The following is a 22,641-nucleotide window of genomic DNA, read 5'->3' as shown; positions in this document are numbered from 1 at the left end:
TGCAACATCAATTTATTCCTGCTTACTGTCCCTGGATAAACGGCTCTATCGAGCGCGTTAATCGAGACGTTCTGCAAGTGATCAGAGCGATGATTCTCGAGTACAAGATTAACCATCAAGATTGAGTGTACCTGGTGCCCATGGTACAGTCAAGCCTCAATCATACTGCGATACCTTCACTTGGGAACAGCGCTCCTTTGATGTTTTTCACAGGATTGCCGTGTCCATCTCCTCTTCGTGAATTTTACATGCCCAGCAGTGGAGATTTGGTGAAGGTTCCTGTTAGTGACAAAATGGAAGATTATCTCGGTAAGTTGCGGAACAGTATTCACACCATGCACTAGGATTTAGAGGATCAGCGCTTGAAGCAGCAGTTGCTGAACAAAGAGCGAGAAAGAGGGGGAAATATTGTCAACTTTACTGAAGAGGACTATGTGTTACTCTCCCGAGTTGATGAAAAAGCGGAAGCAAACGCCTGGTAACTTGAGTCGGACCTTATCGTATTGTGCGAGCAGATGCACGCTCTTTCCTCGCTCAACATCTGATCACGGGTACAGAGCTGGATGTCCAGGCTCAAATTTTACGCGGATTCCAGTTTTAACGTCACTAAAGAGCTTTTGGAGCACATTTCGTCTCAAGGTGTTATTCTCGCTGTGGATAAGCTCAAAGGAATCGGTGGAATAGTAGCATTAATGACTTCGAAATTCTCGTGCAGTGGAAGGACTTGAGTCAATCGAGGCCTCGTACGAGCCGCTCACCAACCTAGCTCGTGATGTTGCAACATTGATACAACAATACGTTAGCACCGCTGACTAAGATTTGCAAGAACACTGGCAGCGAGTGACCCGTGTGGAATTGCAGCAGCCAAAAGCTGCCGAGGCCTCAACAATTGGAAGGCTTGGACGATGCAATAGACGTCGCAAAGCCAACCGCAATGGACAACCTTCAACGCGCCCGGTCGCCCCTGGTATTTCGGCTGTCGAATCTAAAGAGCCTAACAGAGGTGGTTCAGCTGATGCAGTGCTTCAAACATTAGTAAACCGACCTGGGTTTGAAAACCAACAATCAAATTTGTCTACGACTGATACCCCTTCTCAGCAGCACAGGATCGACAAAGAAGTCGACTATCTTCAGGGCAGCGCTTATCTCCAACGGATGCCGCCGATGGAGATCGTGTCGGTCGATGTACGTGCTCGCGGACTGCTGGTGCCGACCAATCCGCAGCCAGAACCCAGCAGGATGCAGCACATTCCCGCAGACACTGAAGGAGAGGAACGGGTTTACTAGACTCACAGGAGGCCAGGAAGTACCTACATGGTGCTTGATATGACTGCTGACTGGGTGTTTAGTAGAGAAGGCGTACTTCAGCGGCGAAAACTTCGCTTTAGGGACAGTGTGGTGGATTGGTGAATCAAGCAAGCTTCCTCCATCTGTAGTGACCCTGGAGTACACGAGGCGGGCCAGGTACATCTTGGTCAGTGACGTTTCCTCACGTCATTTATATAACAGATTCTTTTAGCTAGCAACCAGTTGTCCTTGTGGATTTACTTTAGGCCTTGTATGTCCCCTAACTGCACCTCTATGTGCTTGAGAAAGAAGGGCAGCCTCAAGTTGTTCCTGACTATCACTCTATATTTTACCAGTAACCAGAATAGCAATTGCACACTAGGCTATCCGTTCCGGCAGGTTCGCCACCTGCCTTGGCGGTGTTTTTCCTGTTTCAACTCCGGAAACCAGTACACGCGGAATGTTAATGTGTTCAAGGCGCCCAAAAGTGAATTAAGCAAGTAATTAATAGCGCCCAGCGAAATGGCTGTTGCGTACATACAAGTATCAATGTCCGGCCCAGGCTTAAGCCAAGCATGTAGACTAAACGATCCAACGACTGCTTGGCAATGGCAGGGTTCTCTAAATAATTAAGTTCTCTTAGACACGAGCCTTGACTAAATGCCCTCAGCGCGTGTGCCAAATCCATACCAGAATTCAATTTCCTCAAATTGCCAACTATTGACTAAATTCTCAGAATTTTATCCGTGAAAATATTTAAATCGTCCTAGAGTATTTCTCTGCACTTTGAAACTCAAAGGTTCTTAGCAGATGCTTTGATGCAGACTCATCTGAATTGCACATCAGCAGCACCATCACGACATTTTTGATGATGTTGGCATTTGAGCACTAATCAATGCCGTAATGATTACAAGCGAGGTCCGTAATCTGGCATCCTGATAGCGTTAAAATTCTGTGAATACAGTGCCTGATTCTATTTCCTTAGACAAAGGGCTCATCCAATTCAACATAAAATTAAAATTCTCCGAGCTCTACTTGATTGCATTCAGAAAAAAAGGCGTTTGGCAAATCTACCTGATTCATTTATGTTTACGGTAAAACGACTTTGAAAGACCCCTGAGTCATGGCCCATGATACACAGCAATATCACAATTTCACTTTCCTGTAGCCCAACACTTATTTAAACTGTAAAGCCACTATGCGCTCCTGCTTCGTTCTGATCATTTTCCTAGCTGGAATTTGTAAGTGTCTCTCGCTCAATTGGAGTGGCAATACGTTAAAGGAACGAAGCCACACCAGCACCAATTCTCTCCCCAGTCCACCTTTCATCTCAACAATTAAGACCCCAAAAAGGTTCTTAAGATCCTACGACGCACCTAAGCAAGACAACATCGGTCATGATACGGACGAAAGAGCTGGAATTTCTGGGATAGCCATGATTGACGATCTTGCGTACAAGTGGGCGTTGAAGAATACGAGGGATCCAATGGATGCATTCCAGCGCTTACATGTTGTGAAAACTGGCGGCAAATTGGAAGGCAACAAGGAATTCATTCGGTGGCTCCAGTACGTAAATCGATACAAGGCGACACGACGAGTCAAGTTCGGTGAGGATGAGCTGCTCAGCCTTCTAATGAAAACGAGAGCAGAAGAAGAACTCGTGTCCCTGTTCCAATCACTTCGACAATACCCGGACATTACGAAGATGGCTAGCGATATGCAAGCGTCCATGATTTTGAGCTCTGCGTCTAGTCACAGACTGATCAATGAGGCATGGTTAATGTCCCGAGAAACTCCCGGCGAAGTTTTCAAAATCTTGCGACTTGGCGATAACAGCATCAGTCGGCTAGAGAATAACCCCCTCTTTATTCAGTGGCTCAGATATGTTACGATGTACAGGGCTGTACACGGACGGATTTGGAAACACTATTTAAGCGTTTCTCGACTGTACCACAATTTAAATTTTTTAATTCAATCGTTGCAGAACTTCCCAGATTTGGAGAAACTCGCACTAAGCTTACAGACCCACCTCTATCGGAAATGGATGATCGAGATCCAGCTTACCCCATCTGAGCTCTTGGGTCTTCTAGAGACAACCAGAGTCGCGAGAAGTGATCCCAAATACCGCAATTTGGAAGCTTACACCATGTACTTCGCTGAAAGCCGAGGTGGTACGCCTTTGTTGAATAAATTGAAAACGCTGTTCACGGATGTCGATCCCTACGCAGCACTGTCTGCCGCTTCGAGCGCCTAGCAAGGAATTTCACCCTTTCATTTAATACAACGTTTAAAAAGATACAGTCATTTTGCTTAAATTAATGATTCTTAGACGGAATTCGTCGGACATTCGTCAGTCATCGCTATTTTCATGAAGTTTGATAGGCTACCTAGAGAACGTCATACAGTCCGTGTTGAGTTTGGCAAATGCTTGCCGTGTCTTGCTGGCATTATTCATTTTCACAAATGGTTCTTATAAGTTGACACAACAGTGCTCGCACATTGAAAAGCTATGACAGACAACTCAATATACACGTACGAGACATCTAAGATATCAGTATGCTATTTGATATCATAGCTAAGCACACTCAATCTGATAGTTGCTCTTCATAGCGGTAATGTGCGCCGATGACAGCGCGGCGCGCTGACACTGCTCGCCACTGAGCCATTTAGGCCATGGAGGACGACTGCCGGAAGGCGTCCACAAGCTAAGGGAAAAACAGTTTTTTTTTCAGAAAATGTCAGACAGAATGTCCGACGCGAACCAATCAGATGGGTACGATGTCCGACAGATTTTGAGGAATGCTCATGAGAACCAGCCTGCTGAAATATAGGATAAATCACGCATATAGGAGATAATTTGGGTGAAGGAATTACAATTGAGTTGCCGTGTAGCCTTTTACATCCAGAATATGAATTTAAACGCATTTACTAAAAGAAGTTTATACCCCTACTATGAGCTGAAAAGCTGGCTCTGGCGGGGCGTCACTCGTCAGTTAAGTTGTATTATCAGCCTCAACATGTGATGCAGGCTCAATGCAAGGCGACCCAATTGTCTACGTAGATTTGCGGCACGTGTATCGCGCAATCCTAAACACTTTCAGCGTAAGACGATTTATAGTTCTACACTCAGTCTTCTATTTTAAAAGAGGTCAGTTTACGAAGGGCGCGGATGGTATTCGAGTGCACGTTGAGGGGTTTTCGAGTGCAGACATTTTTGCCACGAAATGGCGGAATGCCGAGTGCAGATAACACATGGCGATATCGTCGGCTCTATACTTGTCTTGTCCGGTTTATGCTTGTTTGAATTTACTACACTGTCCTTGGGGCCGGATGCAGAGCTCACCAGGATGTAAGAGGAGAAAAATACATAAATTTGTGAGAAGAAAACATGAATGAGCCTTGGATCCTGGTACTTCCTACACAAGGTACGCTGAGCTCCGCTAGTCCAGTCCTACGCCCACATGCTCAAAGCAAACTGTCACTCCTGATCGTCTTAGCTGTCCAAGTACTGATCGTCGTCGGCGTCACGGTCGACACTGCGGGGATGCGATTCGTGTGTGCTTGCGTGGGCGGCAGCACTCTTCGTAACATCGAGGCCAGTACGTCTTGATTCTACGATCAGCTGCACCAATTCCTGGCACTCTAGGAAGACTTGCTTGCCTCCCTCGAAGTCGACAAGCCATCTATATCGCGACTTGCGCGCTTTGCATCGTTTCATGAACCGAGATGCGTTGGTACCGTCCTCTGGTCGATGGACGACTCGGGCTATGCTCTCCCGTGGAGCTCTCCACCATTGCCCTGAACACAATGAGAATTGCACACGGTAGATAGATGAGTATGAAGTAGAAGCAACTTAGAGTGTTACGGTGAACGTACGGCGAGCGTTGAATTTGCTCTTATCGTGTTGACGGAGAAGCGCTTGAACGAAAGGAACTCTTACACTGTGGGCTGGCGTAGCTGGCGAGCGAAGTTGGCGATGAAAGCACACTAACCCTAGCTCGTGGATCGCTTTGTAGACGAACGCCTGCTTATCGTTGCTGCAACATGTAGCTTACATTAGCTACGTCTGAACTAATGAAGGCAGAGCCTTGACGCATCTTCTTCCGTGCTCAAGCCTTAACCTCAGCAGTGCACTCGGTCATTCCCTCAAGTTGAACAAGGGACACTCGGTTTCACACCTTTCGAACAAAAAACTAACGGTGCACTCGATTTCCTAAAAAAAAAAGCACTCGAAAGTAATATCGTTCCGTTTACGAATGTTACCTCTTGGGAAGTATTAAGGAAATACTCATCACAAGACTTTTAAAATATAATATGGACACCTTTTTGGAGAGGTGGAATATAAATTCTCATCTGAATTGCACATCGACAGAACGGCAACGACACTTTTATTGACGCTCATTTCTTAGCAAGTGAGTAATCGAAGTCCGTAATCTTAAAACTAAAAAACGTAATCAGTAATAAGAGTGGGATTTAAAGTAGCTCTTCACTATTGAAAAGTGAGGAGAAGAAATGTTCTTCAATGTCGTGCTGATCACATTCATCGTACGGATTTCGCTTTGCTCCTCGCTCAACTCATTGATAAGCACCAACCAGCTCAAGGGCCTGAGCCACACCAGGTCAACGTCCATCCCTGCAACGAAGAGATCGTATTCCACAACAAGGTTTCTAAGGTTCAGCGACGCATCTAAGCACGATGATATTGATGATAATAGCGAAGAGAGAGCAGGGGTTTCTGGGATAGCATGGCTTGGTAATCTGGCATCCAAGTGGGCGCTGAAGAACACGAGGAATCCGATGCAAATTTTCAAGCTTTTACGTACTGTGAAAACTGGCGGTAAGCTGGAGGGTGACAAGGAATTTGTTTGGTGGCTTCTGTACGTGAATCGATACAGAGCTAAGTTACAAGACAAGGCCTCGTTCAGTGACGACAAGCTATTTGATTTGGTGCGGAAACTGAATTCGGAAGAAGAACTGGTGTCTCTGTTTCAATCGCTTCGACATTATCCGGACATCAAGAATATCGCCGATGATATGCAGGCGTACCTGATCTTGAGCTCGGCGTCTAGTCACAGACTGATGAATGAGGCATGGTTAAAATTCCGAGAAACCCCCGAAGTAGTTTTCAATATCTTGCGGCTTGAGGATGAACCTCTGTACGCTCTCGACGGTAATCCCCTGTTTATTCAGTGGCTCAGATACATTAAAGCATACAGAGCTGTGAATGGAGGCGACTCGTTCACAGACGTGCATGTGTTCGACTTTTTACATGAGTTTGCTTCCTTGCCGCGATTTGGAATATTTCTTCAGTCGTTAAAGGACATCCCAGATTTGAAGAAACTCGCAAAAAGGTTTACAAACGCAGATTGGCTAACCCCATCGCAGCTCGAAAAAATATTTGGCTCACCGTATCCAATCAACTTCGCGGAACTCCCAAAGAGTGATGCCAGGTACCGCAATTTGGAAAGCTTCACGGCGTATTTCGCTGAGTACTGGGGAGGAACAGCATTATCGTGACAATATTGTTCGCCAAGAAGGACCCATACGCTGCAAGTTGAGCCGCTGCAAAAGGTTAAAGATTCCTGACTTTAGCTGGTCGAAAGTGTTAGGGATTAATATCCCATCGCAAGATTAGCGAAGTTTTCTATTGCAGTCCAACAATTGCTACGATACTTACTTCGGCGTGCGCAGCCGTCTGGAGAGCCAAGTGTGATGTTTCTAAGATATTTAACATTGGTAGGAACCCTTTTTACAGCACCAAAACTGAACCGCACTATTGTTTTTCTTCTGATGAAAAACTTCGTTTCATTTTTCATTGCGTCTACACCGGATTTTAAATGGCTTCACAAGAAGCTTACAGACTTTGTGAGCTTATTGTGAAGCCATCCTAAATCCGGGATAGATCCTGTATCAATTGAATGGATACATGTAACCCAAAGCACGGCAAGGTCACAAAAAGCTCGTATAATGGAGTGTTGTCCGAGGAAAATTAAACCCCGTTTTGACCCGAAAAACACCGCAAAAAAACGGCTCTTTGCAAAAACGCAATTACTTTAGATATTATCAAAGTGAAAAAAATGAAGTACAATTATTGCAACTGTGCAGGCTCAGAGGCTTGTTTACCGAATGACTGTGGCGCTTGAATTATTATACACTTTCAGTTTGGCCAGATCCCTTTACACCACGCTTCAATTTCCATGCTGACCATCTTCCTTTCGGGAGATGTTTATGTTTCTCGTTTATCTTGACAGCTCACGGACCCGGGTCACAACGGAATAGATGACAATGTGAACAGGTATGTCGATCGACTTCTACTGCATGCATTACTAAAAAGCTGTCGAAGCGGCTGCAATTACAACGACAAGATCTTTGTTGTGGAACAATGGTTTTACTTTATCCTGCAAAGCATTTCCACCATGTTGCTCTGCGACGTACATGGTGTAAGCTTCCACATTGCGATATCTGGAATCATTCGTCGACAGCTCGCGACATTCATAAAAATTGCAATGTGGAAGATAGACTGCCGTTGTCAAAATAGATAATAGCTTCTCAGAAGCTCTCACGGCGCTTGCGTCCAGCATAACCAGCGACAATCACTGGGCGAGAACACAAGTGTTTGGCTTCAAAGATGGCTGCGCACGTTGTAGTGCGACCCACAGTGAAATTGTTGGGCGCACAAGCATTATCGGGTGCTTCACGTTATCCCGTCAAATACCTTTTTTATAATTATGGAAACTTCTTTATCCCACACCATACAAACTTCAAGTAAAACTCAACCTCACCAGCCCTCTGGCGTCATTATCAGTCTGACCATGGAGAAGGATCTTCGCGACGCATATGCAGCACTCAAGCTGCTTCGGGCAGACCTTGTGAAGACCCGCCGCGATAAACGTGCTCTAGAGGCCTCACTGTCCCACCTGCAGACCCACGGGCCGCCTCCCAGCGCTGCACAAGCTCGCGAGAGTCGCGAGACGCAACAGATGCAACACGAGGACGCCAATGCGCAATTATGGCGTCTCGCTGCAATTTACGAAAGTCGATTGGCGGAAATGGAAATACAATTATTGCACAATAATTGTCAAAAGAAGGAGGCAACTCCCGAAGTTGAAGACAATCAACAAGAAGTCGAGGAAGTGGAGAAGCTCGCGCTGCTTCACAAGCTCCACAGTCTGACCGCCACCGTCGAGCAGCAGACGCAGACGATGCTGGCGCAACAGGCAGCTTTTGCGCTGCAGAAGGGCGAGCTGGAGACGACGCTGGAGGACACACAGCACCAGCTCCAGGCAGAGAAGAGCAGGGCGACTGATGCGCTATTAGAACAACAAGCAGCTAAAGAGAGGTATGAGTTCTTGGAGACTCAAGTGGAGATCTTGAAGCAGGACAAGAAGACGTTGGAGGAGGAGAACCATACACTCCACAAGAACCTAGCGACGCATGCCCAGACGAGTAGAATATTGCAACAACAAGTGCAGGAGAAGGACGAGGAGCTCACTGTGCACGAGAAAACTATTCAAGAACAAAAAGAGAGACAAGAACGATATATAACGACGCTGAGAGACTTGGAGAATACGTGTGAGATGTTTAAGACCCAAGATGCGGCTTCTGAGGCCAAACGAAGTGCTGAACGAAGGAGTATGAAGCGAAACTAGCAGATATTCAAGAAACATACACGTTCAAGGTGGCCAAACTGGAAAATGAGCTGGAAACGACTCATAAACAACTCACAGCAGCGACAACTAGCCGAGCGATCGAATTGAAAGAGCAAGACGTCAAGTTTCAAGCGGTTTTGGACAAATTGAGGCAGCAGGAGCAACAGGCGACGACACTGCGAGACTTGGAGACTAATTTCGCGGACGTGCAGGCCAAACTCACGATAGCGGAGACCAAATTGGCTGATGGAGTGAAGCAATACGAGCAACAACTTGCTCAGGCCTCGCAGAAGCTACTTGTTCAAGAACAAGACCACGAACAGCACGTAAGTTCTCTGCGTGACGTGGAAAACGAGCTGGCACGAGTTCAGACGCAACTCACGGATACGGAGGCCAAGTTACAGCTAAACGTGACACTATTCGACGAAAAACTCGCGCAGACTTGCCAACTTGCTGCTGAACATGAAAAGACAGCTCGAGTGCTAGCTATGGAGAAGAAGGCGCTTCAACAAGACGTTCGTGAAGCTCGACAGACATCGAAAGTCAAGACCGAAGAGCTTCTTCATTTCCAGTCGATGATGAAGCAGAAAACTGGGGACCATTCGCAGCGTTTAAGCCAGTATCAAGCGCGTTGTGAGCGTCTAGAGACTCAACTATTATCATCTGAAGACCACAAGGTGTACGAAAGCAATCCAAGCGGTGAGTTGAGAACTTTCCATGGTCTTAACGACGCCGAAATCATCGCGCTGCCCTCTTCCAAGGCGTGGGTTATATTACACTCTGCAATAACCAAGCTGGAAGACTTCTTCCCATATCTTGAAGCACTGAGTAGTGCATTACAAGACGTGTTAGCCTTGTGCAAGAGCCATGCGACTTTTCTTCCAACGCTATGTGAGCGTTTTGAAGACAAGACAGTTAGCGACAAGACCCAGCCGGTGTTGGTTATGGCGTTAAAGCTGGTACGCTTTGCTGCCGTGTTGAAGACTCAGGTCCAGCAAGACGACGCTGTTGTGACTTCAAAAGCGGTCCAAGGTTTCCGTAAACGCGTGCTGGATGCTCTCGCGCAATGGTACGAGTGTGGCGTGGATGGTTGTGACCAAAGTGGAAATGGGTCCATGCCCACACCCACTTTTACTACCACTTCTCGAGAGACAGCACTCATTTTACAGAATTGGACCAGTGACCGGACAAAGCAGTTGGGAGTGAGACGCTGGTTGGCACGGATGGAAGCGTATCCTGGCGTCCCGCCACTTCGAGGAGCGTCGTCGAACCGTGTCCTGGAACTTCCTCCGGAGAGTTGTACACTGGAGCTGGAAGATATGACGCCGGAGGTGAAAGATGCGTTTCTGTTGCTCCTGATACCGATCTTGAAGCAGAACCGAGCGCTACATGTGCGTGTGTTAACACGTTATACTGAAAACCGCGGAAGCACATCAAGTTGTGATGGTGGTACTGGGAAAGTGTGGGCCATGCGGATCCATGTCCAGAGTGCTGTCACTCTACAAACCAGGAAGTCTCGCCCAACTTCTTTCAAACTGACGAGCACTGATGACTCACCCAGGCCACTAGCACCCAACTCTCCAGCGTCGTCAGTGTCATCATCCACTTCCAGTTCGGCAAGCTCGAGACTGCAGATTATTCAAGAACGCTTGCAGTATTTGCACAATAATGCATAAGATAGCTGGAATAGCATAGGAATACACAAGAATGTATGAGTAGCACTCATATGCTTAAAAAATAAGATCTGATACCTGCATCAGCTTCTTAAGAAACTAAACTTGTACTAATACTTTAAAGTATGACAGTTTCGTACTTTGATTACATTACAAGTACGTATTGTTGATGTACTGTACATGTAGTGTACTGTGTACTGCTGATACATGTAGTACATGTAGAAGCATAATTTTCAGCTCGATCAGCTTTGGGCAATAGAAATATTAATATAGTACTACGAACTGTTCAGTAGTATTACAGTAGTAGTTTCTTCTGTGTTACTAAAATCATAAAACAGTTTCAGACAAATTTTTTGTTTCTCCTTCATTATGTCACGCTCTTTAATTCTCTTCAGCTTATTCAGCTTTCTTCTTAGCTTCGGCGAACATAAAGTCGTAGTCCTGGATCTGAGTCTTCAAGGAGTCGCATTCCGCCTTCAGACTCGCGATCTCGTCGCGTTGGCGCTTGATCTCTTCTTCCTGCGCCTTGGCCGTCTCAAGCTGCTTGTCCGACTCATTCTTCTCGTCCATTAGTTTCATGAACGCCGAGCTCTGTCCTTCCGCTTGTTTAGTCACAGCAGCGACCTGGTCTTCAGCCTTCTTAAGTTTCTCGTCCAAGGTCTCGATCTTGCGCTCCAGATCCGCATTCTCCTGCACCAATCTGGCGAGAGCGTCCACTTTCTTCTTCTTCTCTTCTCCTTCTTCATCTCCAAACATCTGGTGCAGCTTCTCTGTTTGTATCTTAAATGACTCATTCTCCGCTAATAGCGACTTGTAGCCAGCTGCAGCGCCCTCCGCCTGCTTCTTCATAGCTGCCAAGTTCTTCTCCAAGCGCAGGTTAGTGGCTAAAGTGATGTATACGAGGCGTAGAAGGAGGAACAGGAAGAGGCAGAAGCCCGTGATGTACATGTCCCGCTGCGCTGTGAGCAGACGGATACGCAAGCCATCGCCCAACACCTCGTCCGAAGAGTGGTGCTTGTAAACTGTCATGACATCCGCTGTAAAAATTAGAAGGAAAAAAAAACAGTTAGAGAGAGTTGGCTAGATCTCGGGCTGTAGTGCATCTTTGAAGCTGATGCAGCTGTGCAAACACAGATACTCGTGTACGTACAAATAAAGAGCAGCGAAATTATGGAGAGCACCACGGTGGCGACTGTACTGGCTGGGGTGTCCTTTAGAGTCTTCGCTAGGAAGGTGATGACGGCGTGCGCGATCCACTGGCCGAACGGGAGGCTCAGCAGCAGACACACGACGGCCTCTGTTATCATGAGCCAGAACATGAGCTTATTTAGCAACATTGTGGCTCTTTAAGTGTCGGGAGGAGGATCTTGGTGGTTCTTGTGTGGAGATTCTTCCGTCCTTGGCGATTGATACGATAATGAGATGAATATGGGCGCCGGGGGGAAATTTAGACTTGGGGGTTGTAAGAGAGGAATGTGTACGTTACATAAACTGCGAAAAGTATCTGTGACGTGTGAAAATGGCATTGGGCGCAACGCACTTGCCATAATCAGCCATGATCTTTTTCTCGTACTGCTGTTACAGATTGGAAATACACGAATAATCTCATGGGAGATTCACGTCGCGAAAGTGAGATGTGTCAAAAACAAGCTTAGTAGCTAAAGACTCCTTGCCGTAAAGGTGGGCTCGAAATAACGCATAACTGGGGTCGCTACTCTCTCCTAACGTTGTGCTTCTCAAAGCAAGCATACCTTAAACCTGGATCGTCAGGAGAGCTGAAGTTATTCAATTACAAACCCATCCACTTAGGAATTAGTTGGCACGCTTCATCAACCCCTGATGACTTCTTCTCCGCAAAAAGAGACGCAGTGTATGAGCTAACAGGAAATACCATATAGATGATTGATCACACCAATGTGACTATTGCCATCAAAGTATTTGACCATATCCATCTTGACAGCGGCTTCCGCTCCCGTTTCCAACATCCTTTTACCTTCTTGGTAGTGTACTGGAGCATGAGTCGACACGCTCCAACATCCTTTCACCTTCTTGGTAGTGTACTGGAGCATGAATCAACGCGATCTTTCTTTTCATCCTCACTGAATTATTCGTCGCTGTCGCTGTCATTCACAGAACAGGAACTTTTTGTGTCAAACTTCGACGCAACCTTATCACCGAATTCTTGGTTGGTGGCAATCGTCTTGTGTCCATGAATAGAAGAAGAAGCACTCATTTTCGGCACGGGTATCATGCACTTCATTGAACTTCCCAAGCGAGCTTGCAAATGACAAATCTGTCGTCCTTCTCGAGTTTTGATACAGTTTTCTCTGGTTAGTACGGTTAACTCCATCCAGGCACGCCCAGATTTCGCATGTTCCATTGTTCCGATATCCACGAAAGATATTTCCAAAATACTGCAACGAACCCAGACAAATTTGACGATCCAAAGAAGCTGCAAAATTTAAAATAGACGCAGATTTGTCTGCCAGTGGCCCCGCAATAAATCCTGTTTTTCCTTTTTAACCACATTCTCACTCAGAAACGTCCATATCTAACGCACTTGAGGACGACAATACAGCATCATGTCCTCACCCGAAGATAATCTACAAACCTTGAGTAATGTTTGGCAACGCCACGTAATCTCCAGCCTTGGTATCAATCTGAGGAAATGTCTCAAGTGCATGAGTATTACCCAGACAAGGCCGTTTGGGCGAAACTTAGCCAGCACGTGGATATCGCTTTCGGATGGTTGCAACCTTGTTCCAAAAACCAGGTCGTCAATTATTAGCAACGACGGATGGATCTCGTCAAAGCCCACCGGGTCTCCGTGCCTATCAAGCGTCACAAAGTCTGCATTGTCAGTAATAAGCCACTGTCCGGCTAGTTTCTTTACCGAGAGCAGCTGCAAGAGACATGCTGGAGTCTAAATGCCTTCGCTTTGCGACTTGATCTCTTCTCATAGCTTGTCTACGGACTGGATTTCCACGGTGTCAATGGTGACAGTAAATGCTCTTCTCACCTCGCCAGAGCTGAGTGTCATCTTCGCCATTCACGCAAAATCTGTGAGAAGAGAAGAAAGTTTGTGACATCTGACAATAAGACCGCTTTTTTAGTCTTCGCAAAAATTAAATTGACTACCAAGAAATTTACAATCAAATGCAGTGATCGTTTCAAAAAAGAGCGTTTCGAATGTCAATAAGTGCATACTTTGGGCTCTCTGTATCGACGAGAGCCGTAGGTAACACCACTGCTGCACACATGACACAGATACTGTATCAATAATGTGAGTGATTAGTATTATATGTAGTCTAGAAATAACTGTGATCTAATACGACATAGTAAGATGCTATTAAATTGAACACATGCGACTGTGGAAGCTTCTAGAAGCTTCCATCCGTCTTAAACTGTGGAGGCGGCAGTTTCCCTTTTTTGGCGCCCTCCCTTAAAGCAGGTTCCTTTTGAAATACTGGTAGCACCTATTGGTCCCAGTGACCTGACAAACGGAGCCCATGGCGACGAACGCCCAGCTGCAAGTTGAGATCGACCGGCTTAATCAAGTTATGGCAGACCGCACGCGAGTGCCGACCAATCTACCCAAGTTCACCGGCAAGAGGGGAGAGGACATACGCGAATAACCGTTCCAGATCGAGAGCGCCTGCCGCATTAACAACATCCCGATCGAGGACACGAACACGCGCCTCCCAGGAATCGCTGGGTGAGCGATGGAGAAGCCAGCCTCGGGGTGGTTCCTACATTGGTCATCGACTACTCGGAGCGAGGAGCACACGTGGTATTTTCCGTGACCATGTGCTCCAACACCTCGAGGCGTCGAACTACCAAGCTGTACTGCGTGAAACGCTTCAGCGGCCCAAGCAGACGGCAGATTTCGACTGTTATAACGAACACGTGGCTACGTCAAGCTGGAGAACCCTGAGACACTGAGCGATGTCATGGACCTAGCGGTTAAATACGAAGTCACCCACTCCGTGGACGAAATGCGCGATCGTCCTTCCCGCGAGGGCAAGAAACGCACCGTTGATCATCGGTCTTCGGGACAAGACAGGCCAGCCAAGGGAAAGTCGATTCGCGGAAGGGGTCGGTTCAAACCAAAGCCGGACACCAAGCGGACCGAGAGCCGTATCTGCCATTTCTGCAAGAAGCCTACCCACATCAAGGCCAACTGCTTTGCCTGGAAGAAAGAACAAGGCACGCGGGAAAACGATCAATCACGCCAGTGAAAGAGGGTCCTGAAATGGCAGAGAGCGTAACCAGAACATCTAAGATTAAGAATATCAGCCTTAACGTTCTGTGCGAAGCCCCTCTAGTCTACAACTCACGCCCGTTGCTCTCGATAACAGGAGGAATCCGCGTGAGCGCTCGGAGTTTCTCCACTCAGCGTATGCTGTTGGACTGTGGTGCTACAACGATCTACGTGTCCAAACGTTGGGTCGAGCAGCATCAGCTCCAGCCAACGAAGCTCGCTGATAAGAACATCCGAGTCAAAGTTGGAGACAACGAGATCATCGAGACAGGGCTGAAGGTCCTACCTCTTAGCGCCGCGGTGTCTGGTATGCACTAAGCGTACAAATGTGTCGATGTCGTGTACGCGATCCCCGACGAATTCGACTGCATCCTTAAAAAATCCCTTTTTTTGAGGACATGCAACCGCAGATCAACTGGAGGGGTTGACAAATCGAAGGAGCTGGAATCAAGACCTGCACTTGGAGCAGAACAGGCGAGCTCTACGAGCCGATCGAGGAAGGCAGACCCGTAATTGCCTCCGGGCTTCGGAGATCTGTCATAGAGAAAGGCCTATCGGCATAACTACCCGATCCCTCGTCGAGGCGCCGCGCTGGGAAACGGATATGACGTCCGCGGCCGGACGCGTTTTTGATCGAGCGCAAGAAGAATCCCCAAGTGTTGTTCGCGATCAACGAAAAGACGCGTTAGCCGACAAGGGTTCGGTGGAGAAAGATGGCAAGATGTCATCGGGGCGCGAGTGTGCTCTCCGAAACGCTGATGAAAGCAGCAGTACCCGTGGGAAGGACAGCGTCGTGGAGAAGATGTTCACGATGGGTGCTGTAGACGAGAGTGGTGTGCAGACGAAGTACGAAAGAAATTTCGGAAGTTTCTAAGAATCAAGACTAAGTCGTCGGATGAACCAGACTTCATGTTGGTACTGACAAACGAGACTATCATGCAAGTGGCGCGCGCATTGCAGCGGAGAGACCAACTTGATAATGTCGGTAATGCTAAAGCACAGCGGTATCTCGAAACGGACTGGGAAACGCTGTTTCGCGACAACCCAGCATTCGATCTTTTCTTGTAGTATAAAGAAAACGTGTTTCGTCCCGAACTCCCAGAAGAACTACCCGAGAAACGCGATATCGAACATCGAATCGACGTGAAAGATTCAAACCTCGCAATGTCTCGTCAGCATTGGCGACAGTCACCAGAACAGCAGCGTGAAATCGTGCCTTGGGTCGTCGATATGATGAAGAAAATGTTGAACGACCCAGTATCAGTATACACGCTGCACCAACGCTCTGCGTGAGGAAACTAGTCGGTTGGCGGATCGTACACGACTATCGGTACTTGAACTCCAATACCGTGCGTCAAAGCATCCTGATGACCCAAAAGAAAGACATCATGGACGCTATGTCGGGAGCGCACTGGTTCTCCACGATGGACCTGATGTCAGCATGCTATCAAGTGCGTATACGGGAGAAAGACATTCAATTCACCGCGGTCCAAGCGCCGAATTGACTATGGAAATACCTGGTCTTGCCTAGGGGAGTCTGTAACGCGCCGGCAACAATGCATCGGTTGACGTAGAAGCTCTTCCGTAGCTTGGAGAATACGAAGTCGTTTTACGATGATATCTACATTTTCACGAGGTCACCGAGCATCGAAGATCATCTGGAAGCGTTGCGCAAGACTCTCGCTATTTTGCGCGACAACGAGCTGATTGTGAAACTGTCCAAGTGTGTCTTGTGCGCGGTAGATATCTTGTGCCTTGGCGACTTCGTCGTGCGCAACGGTGTACGTATGGACCCCGACAAAGTGCAGACGATGAAGGACTGGTCGGTACCACGGACGCAAGAAGAGCTTCACATCTTTCTCGGTCTAACAGGCTACGTGCAGCACTTCTGTCCAGAGTATGCTTCACTGACAGCTACCATGTTCGCTCTTCTTAATAAAAAAAGATAAGCGTAACGCGAAGCTCCACTTCAATGCCGACCAGCTAAGAGCTTTAAAGTGTTGAAGCGGCGACTGTGCAATCCACCCGTGTTGCATCTGCCTGACTTCAGCCAGCTTATGCGTCTTCGTACAGACGCCAGCAAGTTCGCGGTCGGTGGTGCACTATTCCAGATCGTCGATGGTGTCGAGCGTCCAATTGCGTATACTAGCAGGAAGATGAAATCAGCGGAGCTTAACTACCCGACGCTGCAACAAGAGCTCTTAGCTATCGTTCATGCACTTGCGGCTTTCTGTATCTACTGCCTGGAATAACCTCCGATCGTTGAAACCGACCACAAAGTCTTAAAGGTCTCTTCACACAGAAGATGGCTAGCCGTCGACTAGCACGCTGGTATGATATCCTAGCCGAGTACCAGCCGACGTTCTCGTATCTTCCGGGTGTGAAGAACGGCATAGCTGACGCGTTAAACCGGAGGCCAGACCTTCAACCGGAGACAAAGTTCTTCCAAGCCTTGAGTGTGATCAGCTTCGATGATACGTCGTGTAGCTTGGCGATCAGCGAAGTTACTACGAACACTAATCTTGCCACGGGTATCAAGAGCGAAGACAAGAAGGGTCGTGATGTACAAGCGATCTTCGCGGTCATCAAGCACCGTACAGCCAACTTGCGGTCCAAGGTTGAGCGGCAACAGCAGAAGAAGTACCGGTATTACTCTGAAGAGAATGGGTTACTGTGGTACCAGACCCCGGAAGACGACGTACCGCCTGTCGTCGTATCCAACGAGCTCAAGTTGGAAAGGGAGGGCCTTTACAGAGTGCCATGATTTCAATTATAGTGGTCACCCTGGAGCCGACCATACGTACTTAACATTAGCTCGACGATGGTATTGGCCCCGAATGTTGAAGTCGATTCAGAGGTTTATAGTAGACTGCGATCCGTGCCGGAGGAGCAAGCCGCGCTCGACTAAACCGCCAGATTTGCTGGAACCTCTCGCCATACCCGACGAGCGATGGAGATCGATTTCAATGGACTTCATCACGGATTTACCAAAGACCAAGAACGAAGTCGACTCCATCTGGGTTGCCGTCAAAAGACTCACAAAACGGTGTCACCTCATACCAGCTACGAAGACAGTCACGTCGGCAGGCGCTGCCCGACTCTTCGTGGATCATATCTGGAAGCTTCATGGCATGCCAACCAACATTGTGTCCGACCGGGACCGAAAGTTCGTGTCTTCGTTCAGGTAACATGTCCTTAAGTCGATTGGTACAAAGCTCAGCATGACTGCTGCACATCGAGCCCATGGGGATGGTCAAACAGAGCGCATGAATCGAGCTCTGGAAGAGTATCTTCACTGCTTCGTTGGACCATTGCAGGATGATTGGGATGTCCATCTCGCTAACGCTGAGCTTGCAGTCAACTCAATTGTTAGCTCGAGCTCGAAGCTTGCACCTTTCGAAGCGGATCTCGGATATATTCCGTTGAACCAGCTTCAACTTGCTGCGGAGCAACTCGAAAAGATTCCAAAGAATCGGAGTGGAACCCACTTTCATGAACGTCAAGCCGCGATTTTACTTCGTTGTCGAGAAGCTCTATCAGAAGCACAGGAGAAGATGCGCGATATCTACGACCGGAATCAAACGGATCAAGCATTCGACGTTGGAGATCGAGTATATCTGAGTACGAAGCACCTCGATCCCAAACACACGGGACTCCCGAACTCCACCAAGTTTGGGCCAAAAAGGACATGTACGACGTCTGCTGAACAAGCAAACTCAAAAACGACGAAGCGAATTACTTGTGGAGTGGGTGGGCGAAGAGGAGCCTTCGTGGGTGCCCATCGATAACTATGCTTCAGTACCTGGCTTGTAGTTTTAGCCAGCGCCGTACCAAGCGCCGACGAAAGACACGGAATCATTAAACAGGGCGCAAGGCCAACATGTATTGACTTTATGGTCTCGCTAATTGCAGCCTAGTTTCGATGACGGAACCACAAGCAACGCCGGAGACGAGCACGGTGAAGCCAACAGAACATCGAGCGACGCGGACGCGTCTACAGAAGCAGAAGATAACGGTGTTGGCGGTACCCATGGAGCGTCGAGCTCAAGCGGGAGCTCCGATCCAGTGGGAAGGAGCTCCGATCCAGTGGGAAGGAGCTCCGAGCGCTCGGCGAGAGTATTACCTCCAAGATCGAGATGCGCTGGCGCAACGGGGCCGACGAAGATGCCGTAGCAGGCGGACTCGGAGACTCTGTTTCCGCGAGGAGATCAGGCACAAGGCCGAAGTCAGGTTTCGCCGCCACTCTTCCTTGGAGGAGCGGCGGCACAGACGCCCTTTCAGAGGCAGCCTGATGGACGATGGCGATGACAGGAGGAAGTCTATCGGCAGGACCTGCGCCTCCCATACAAGGCGTTGCTTCAGCCGAAGCCTCAGTCAAAACCATAGCACGTTAGCGCTAGTCTTAGACAACCAAGCCAGAAAGCCACTTGTGGTTCATCCAAGCAAGTTCCCAAGTGACAGCTGGGATAGGCGGAGCGCGACTCTTCGGGGATGAGTGAATGTATTAAGAATGTGAGTGGTTAGTTTTATAGCTAATAAGGTGTAGTCTAGAAATTACTGTGGTCTAGCATGACATAGTAATATACTATTAAATTGACACAGGCGGCTGAGGAAGCTTCTAGAAGCTTCCATCCGCCTGAACTGTGGGGGCGGCACCTTCCCTTTTTGCGCGCCCTCCCTCAAAGCAGCTTTCTTTTGAAATAGATAATGCGTATAGTAAGAGTACTGAGACTTTCTAGTAGAAAGTTATTCGTTTCAAAAGATTTGCAGTCGCTTGTCAACCTTGAAGTCTCTACAACAGGTTGTGGCATTAAAGTCATCGACTCCGTCACGAGTAGATTCGAGCTATGGCGTAGTCGTGCTCAAGCCTACCTTGACGCTGAGATCAACGATAATACACACGCTGCATACATTGGAATCGGCTGTGCTGCTTCCAATCTCGTTTTCTTCGGCAGCCATCCTCTCAATTATTTTAACAAATATTTTTCCTCAGCGTGTAGTCTATCGAACGAGCAACGCAACTTCAAATGATGGGCTTTCAAGTAAAAGTAAAGTTCGTGGTCGACTTTGTGTCCACTGCATTGAAGACGACGACAGGCATTGACCTTTATAAGCGCTACAGCGTTTCTCATGATCATCCTTTCTTAACATCTGATCTCACCCGGCGTTTACGCCATTCAAGCTTACCTACTCTGGTACAAAGTACGTACTATCGGACCGAACAAGTTTATAATACTGAGCACGAAACCTGAAAATGGTAGCAAAATAATTTCAGTCTGTTACAGCTTTACACCAGCACCATTTTTAGCGACTGGTTGTGGCTTAGTGGTGACGGACTATCACGAGCTTGATCAAGCTCCAGGCTTTCCTTGTGGTGTCGCGCTATTCAAGATCTTCTTCAGCAAGGAACAAGGGCTCAAGCTATGCGAGTGCAGCGTATGCTGATCCGGAATGTTAAGGTAGCAAAGCATGTGCATGGGCTGCTAATGCCTGTAATTCAGCTGAGAATATATCCGCGTCCAAGGCTTCTCGGGACCAGTCTAGATACGAGCCCATTGTTGCAAATGTTGTGTGGTGCGTTCTTTTTACGCAATAACTATCGTACCAGCTCACGTTCCAGCGATGTTAGCCCCTTCATCAGTCAGCCTAGACGCATCACATACTGTGTCATGGAACTCGTGTGGGTGTCTGAAGTTTTGCTCTTGGCTTCTGTACTGCTAATGTTCAGTTTGGGTGACATTATTTTGGCTCTCTCAAACCGAAAAAAAAGATTTTAAAGCTCAAGTACTGCATAATTATCTGTAACCACATTATGAACACCTCTGTAATTCTTACAGCACGAAAAATTTACTTGCAGATAACACACAAGGATAAGGGGCGTCTGGATCAACGAAGACAGAAGCGGAAGACTCCAGTCATCGCAGTAGGGCTTCTCTTGAGCTCTAGGGTTTTGCCCATACCGTCGGATATTGAGCCATGTATATATCTCCAAGTTTCTGGCGAGGATTTATCAGCAGCGCCATCTCGTGTTTACCCGTGTTTCTAGCTGGAGGCTACGTGCATCGTTTAGGTCAGATGAGAATAGCCGAACAGGGTTCCGTTGTTGTGGCGTGATTTATGACATTCAGCACATTGGCAAAGTTGGTCCTGCAAGAAGCTGCTAAGCATTTCATCGTCAAGAAACGAATCCGAAGTATTCAAGTCAAGTACATCATACTGGCAGTCCCCACTGTACTGATTGATACAGTACCCAATCAAAAATTGTCTTATTAGGGGTACAGGACTCGTATTTAGCTGCAGCTGAGATCTTTGGCTGGGCTATTCTAGATAATATCTAGAATAGCCCAGCCAACACAAATATTATTAGTGTGCGTGTGGGGAGGCATTCGCAGTCACCTATAGAATCCGTCGTCAACAAGGTTACGTACAGGAGACTCCAAACCACAAGTCCAAATGCCAAACCCAGAACGCCACTCACGTCCCTCTGTTCGACAATCTGTTGCGACAAGGGATCGCAGAGGAGGGATCAAAGGCCGTGGACACGCTCACAGGGGCAGCAAAAGCCACCTCTCGGACAGAAGGTATATTCTCGACTGAGCCAGAATTCTCTACGAGCGTCTTTTGTCATACGCCTTGAACATATCCCAGTTAGTGTGCACCACACACTTCACAGCCGAGCTCGACCTACTAATACATGCTCAGACACTCTCACCTCGAGGTTTGCGCTGTAGCGGTATGACTAATCCTCAGCGCTGCTCTCCAGAACTGGGATCGGCTCCACATTCAGTCGCTCATGCAGTTTCGCAAATTGCATTGATTCCAGCGGCTTTGTAAAAATGACCGCGAGCATATCCGTTGAATCACAGTACTTGACGTCAAAGTTTCCGCGCTCGTTTAAGTCCCTCACTTTGTGATACTTCAAGTCCATACTTTTGATCTTGTAATTGCATTTCGTTGCCTTGATCACCTTGATCGTAGACTGGTTATCTTGATACAGTACAGTCGGGCAACGACAGCAGAGATTCAACTCTTCGCAAAGATTGTGAGTCCAAACAGTTATGACCGAACACTCAGCAGCAGCAATGAATTCCGCACTGCAAGTATCGTCCTGGGTATTTGACTGCTTGTGGCTTCTGTAGACGTACGTGCACCCATTCATCTGAAGCACAGAGCCAGTGATCGATCTCCGATCATTCTTTTTACTACCGAGATCTGTATCAGCATTAGCAATGAAATGCAAATCCGGACTAGCAGGCTTTCTCCACAAAAGTCCATAGTCACGAGTGCCTTTAAAATAGCGTAGCACTCTCTTTGCCATCACAAAATACGCACGAGTGTGTTTGCTCATGTTCTTTCCGAAGACAAGTCAGCTGTACAAACTCCTGCTGCAAGTTGTGGTCGAGATCGTGGTGGACTACACGTCGTTCTGGAAATCACAACAGGCATCGAGTTCGACTGGATCAACGGCCTCGGGTCGTACCTAGCTGAGCGCTTTGGAGCGACTGTGGTGATCAGCAATATCATCTCCCCGATGATGTTCTTGGACTGAAACCTCCCGTTAAAATACACCAAGAAGAGACGTCCTCTGACACTCTGGAGCCTAGCCGATCAGAACCTGTTCTTCCCTGGTGTCACCGCCGGGGAACCGTCGGCAAAAAGGGATCGCACTACACGTCATTGCAACTGTTGAAATGATTGCTGTTTTGATTTATCTCAGGTCTGCACACCCTTGAAGCTGCATAAGTGTCCGGCGTGATAGGGCATAAGTGTC

At 47.7% G+C, this 22,641-nt stretch overlaps 4 protein-coding genes across 4 annotated transcripts; 3 read left to right on the top strand and 1 right to left on the bottom strand.

The window, feature by feature from the left end:
• Positions 1-2,485: 2,485 nt before the first annotated feature.
• Positions 2,486-3,541, top strand: PITG_15764 (secreted RxLR effector peptide protein, putative; the record flags this gene model as incomplete). Its single annotated transcript, XM_002897979.1, has 1 exon — positions 2,486-3,541. One exon carries the CDS (start codon positions 2,486-2,488, stop codon positions 3,539-3,541), a length of 1,056 nt encoding a protein of 351 aa, XP_002898025.1.
• Positions 3,542-5,799: 2,258 nt separating this feature from the next.
• On the top strand, positions 5,800-6,804 carry PITG_15763 (secreted RxLR effector peptide protein, putative; the record flags this gene model as incomplete). Its single annotated transcript, XM_002897978.2, has 1 exon — positions 5,800-6,804. The coding sequence occupies one exon, from the start codon at positions 5,800-5,802 to the stop codon at positions 6,802-6,804; it is 1,005 nt and encodes a 334-aa protein (XP_002898024.1).
• A 1,295-nt stretch (positions 6,805-8,099) lies between these two features.
• PITG_15762 (uncharacterized protein) lies at positions 8,100-10,605 on the top strand (the record flags this gene model as incomplete). The annotated part of the gene is made up of 3 exons (XM_002897977.1): positions 8,100-8,859; positions 8,940-10,327; positions 10,498-10,605. The coding sequence occupies 3 exons, from the start codon at positions 8,100-8,102 to the stop codon at positions 10,603-10,605; spliced, it is 2,256 nt and encodes a 751-aa protein (XP_002898023.1).
• Positions 10,606-11,005: 400 nt separating this feature from the next.
• On the bottom strand, positions 11,006-12,037 carry PITG_15761 (uncharacterized protein; the record flags this gene model as incomplete). Its single annotated transcript, XM_002897976.1, has 2 exons — positions 11,006-11,646; positions 11,760-12,037. The coding sequence occupies 2 exons, from the start codon at positions 11,944-11,946 to the stop codon at positions 11,006-11,008; spliced, it is 828 nt and encodes a 275-aa protein (XP_002898022.1).
• Between the last annotated feature and the right edge of the window lie 10,604 nt (positions 12,038-22,641).

The sequence above is a fragment of the Phytophthora infestans genome, genomic scaffold (assembly GCF_000142945.1).
Source record: "Phytophthora infestans T30-4 supercont1.40 genomic scaffold, whole genome shotgun sequence".
Classification (NCBI taxonomy): Eukaryota; Oomycota; class Peronosporomycetes; order Peronosporales; family Peronosporaceae; genus Phytophthora; species Phytophthora infestans.
Note: the sequence above shows the minus strand (reverse complement) of the source record. Positions and strands in the feature narration are given on the sequence as shown.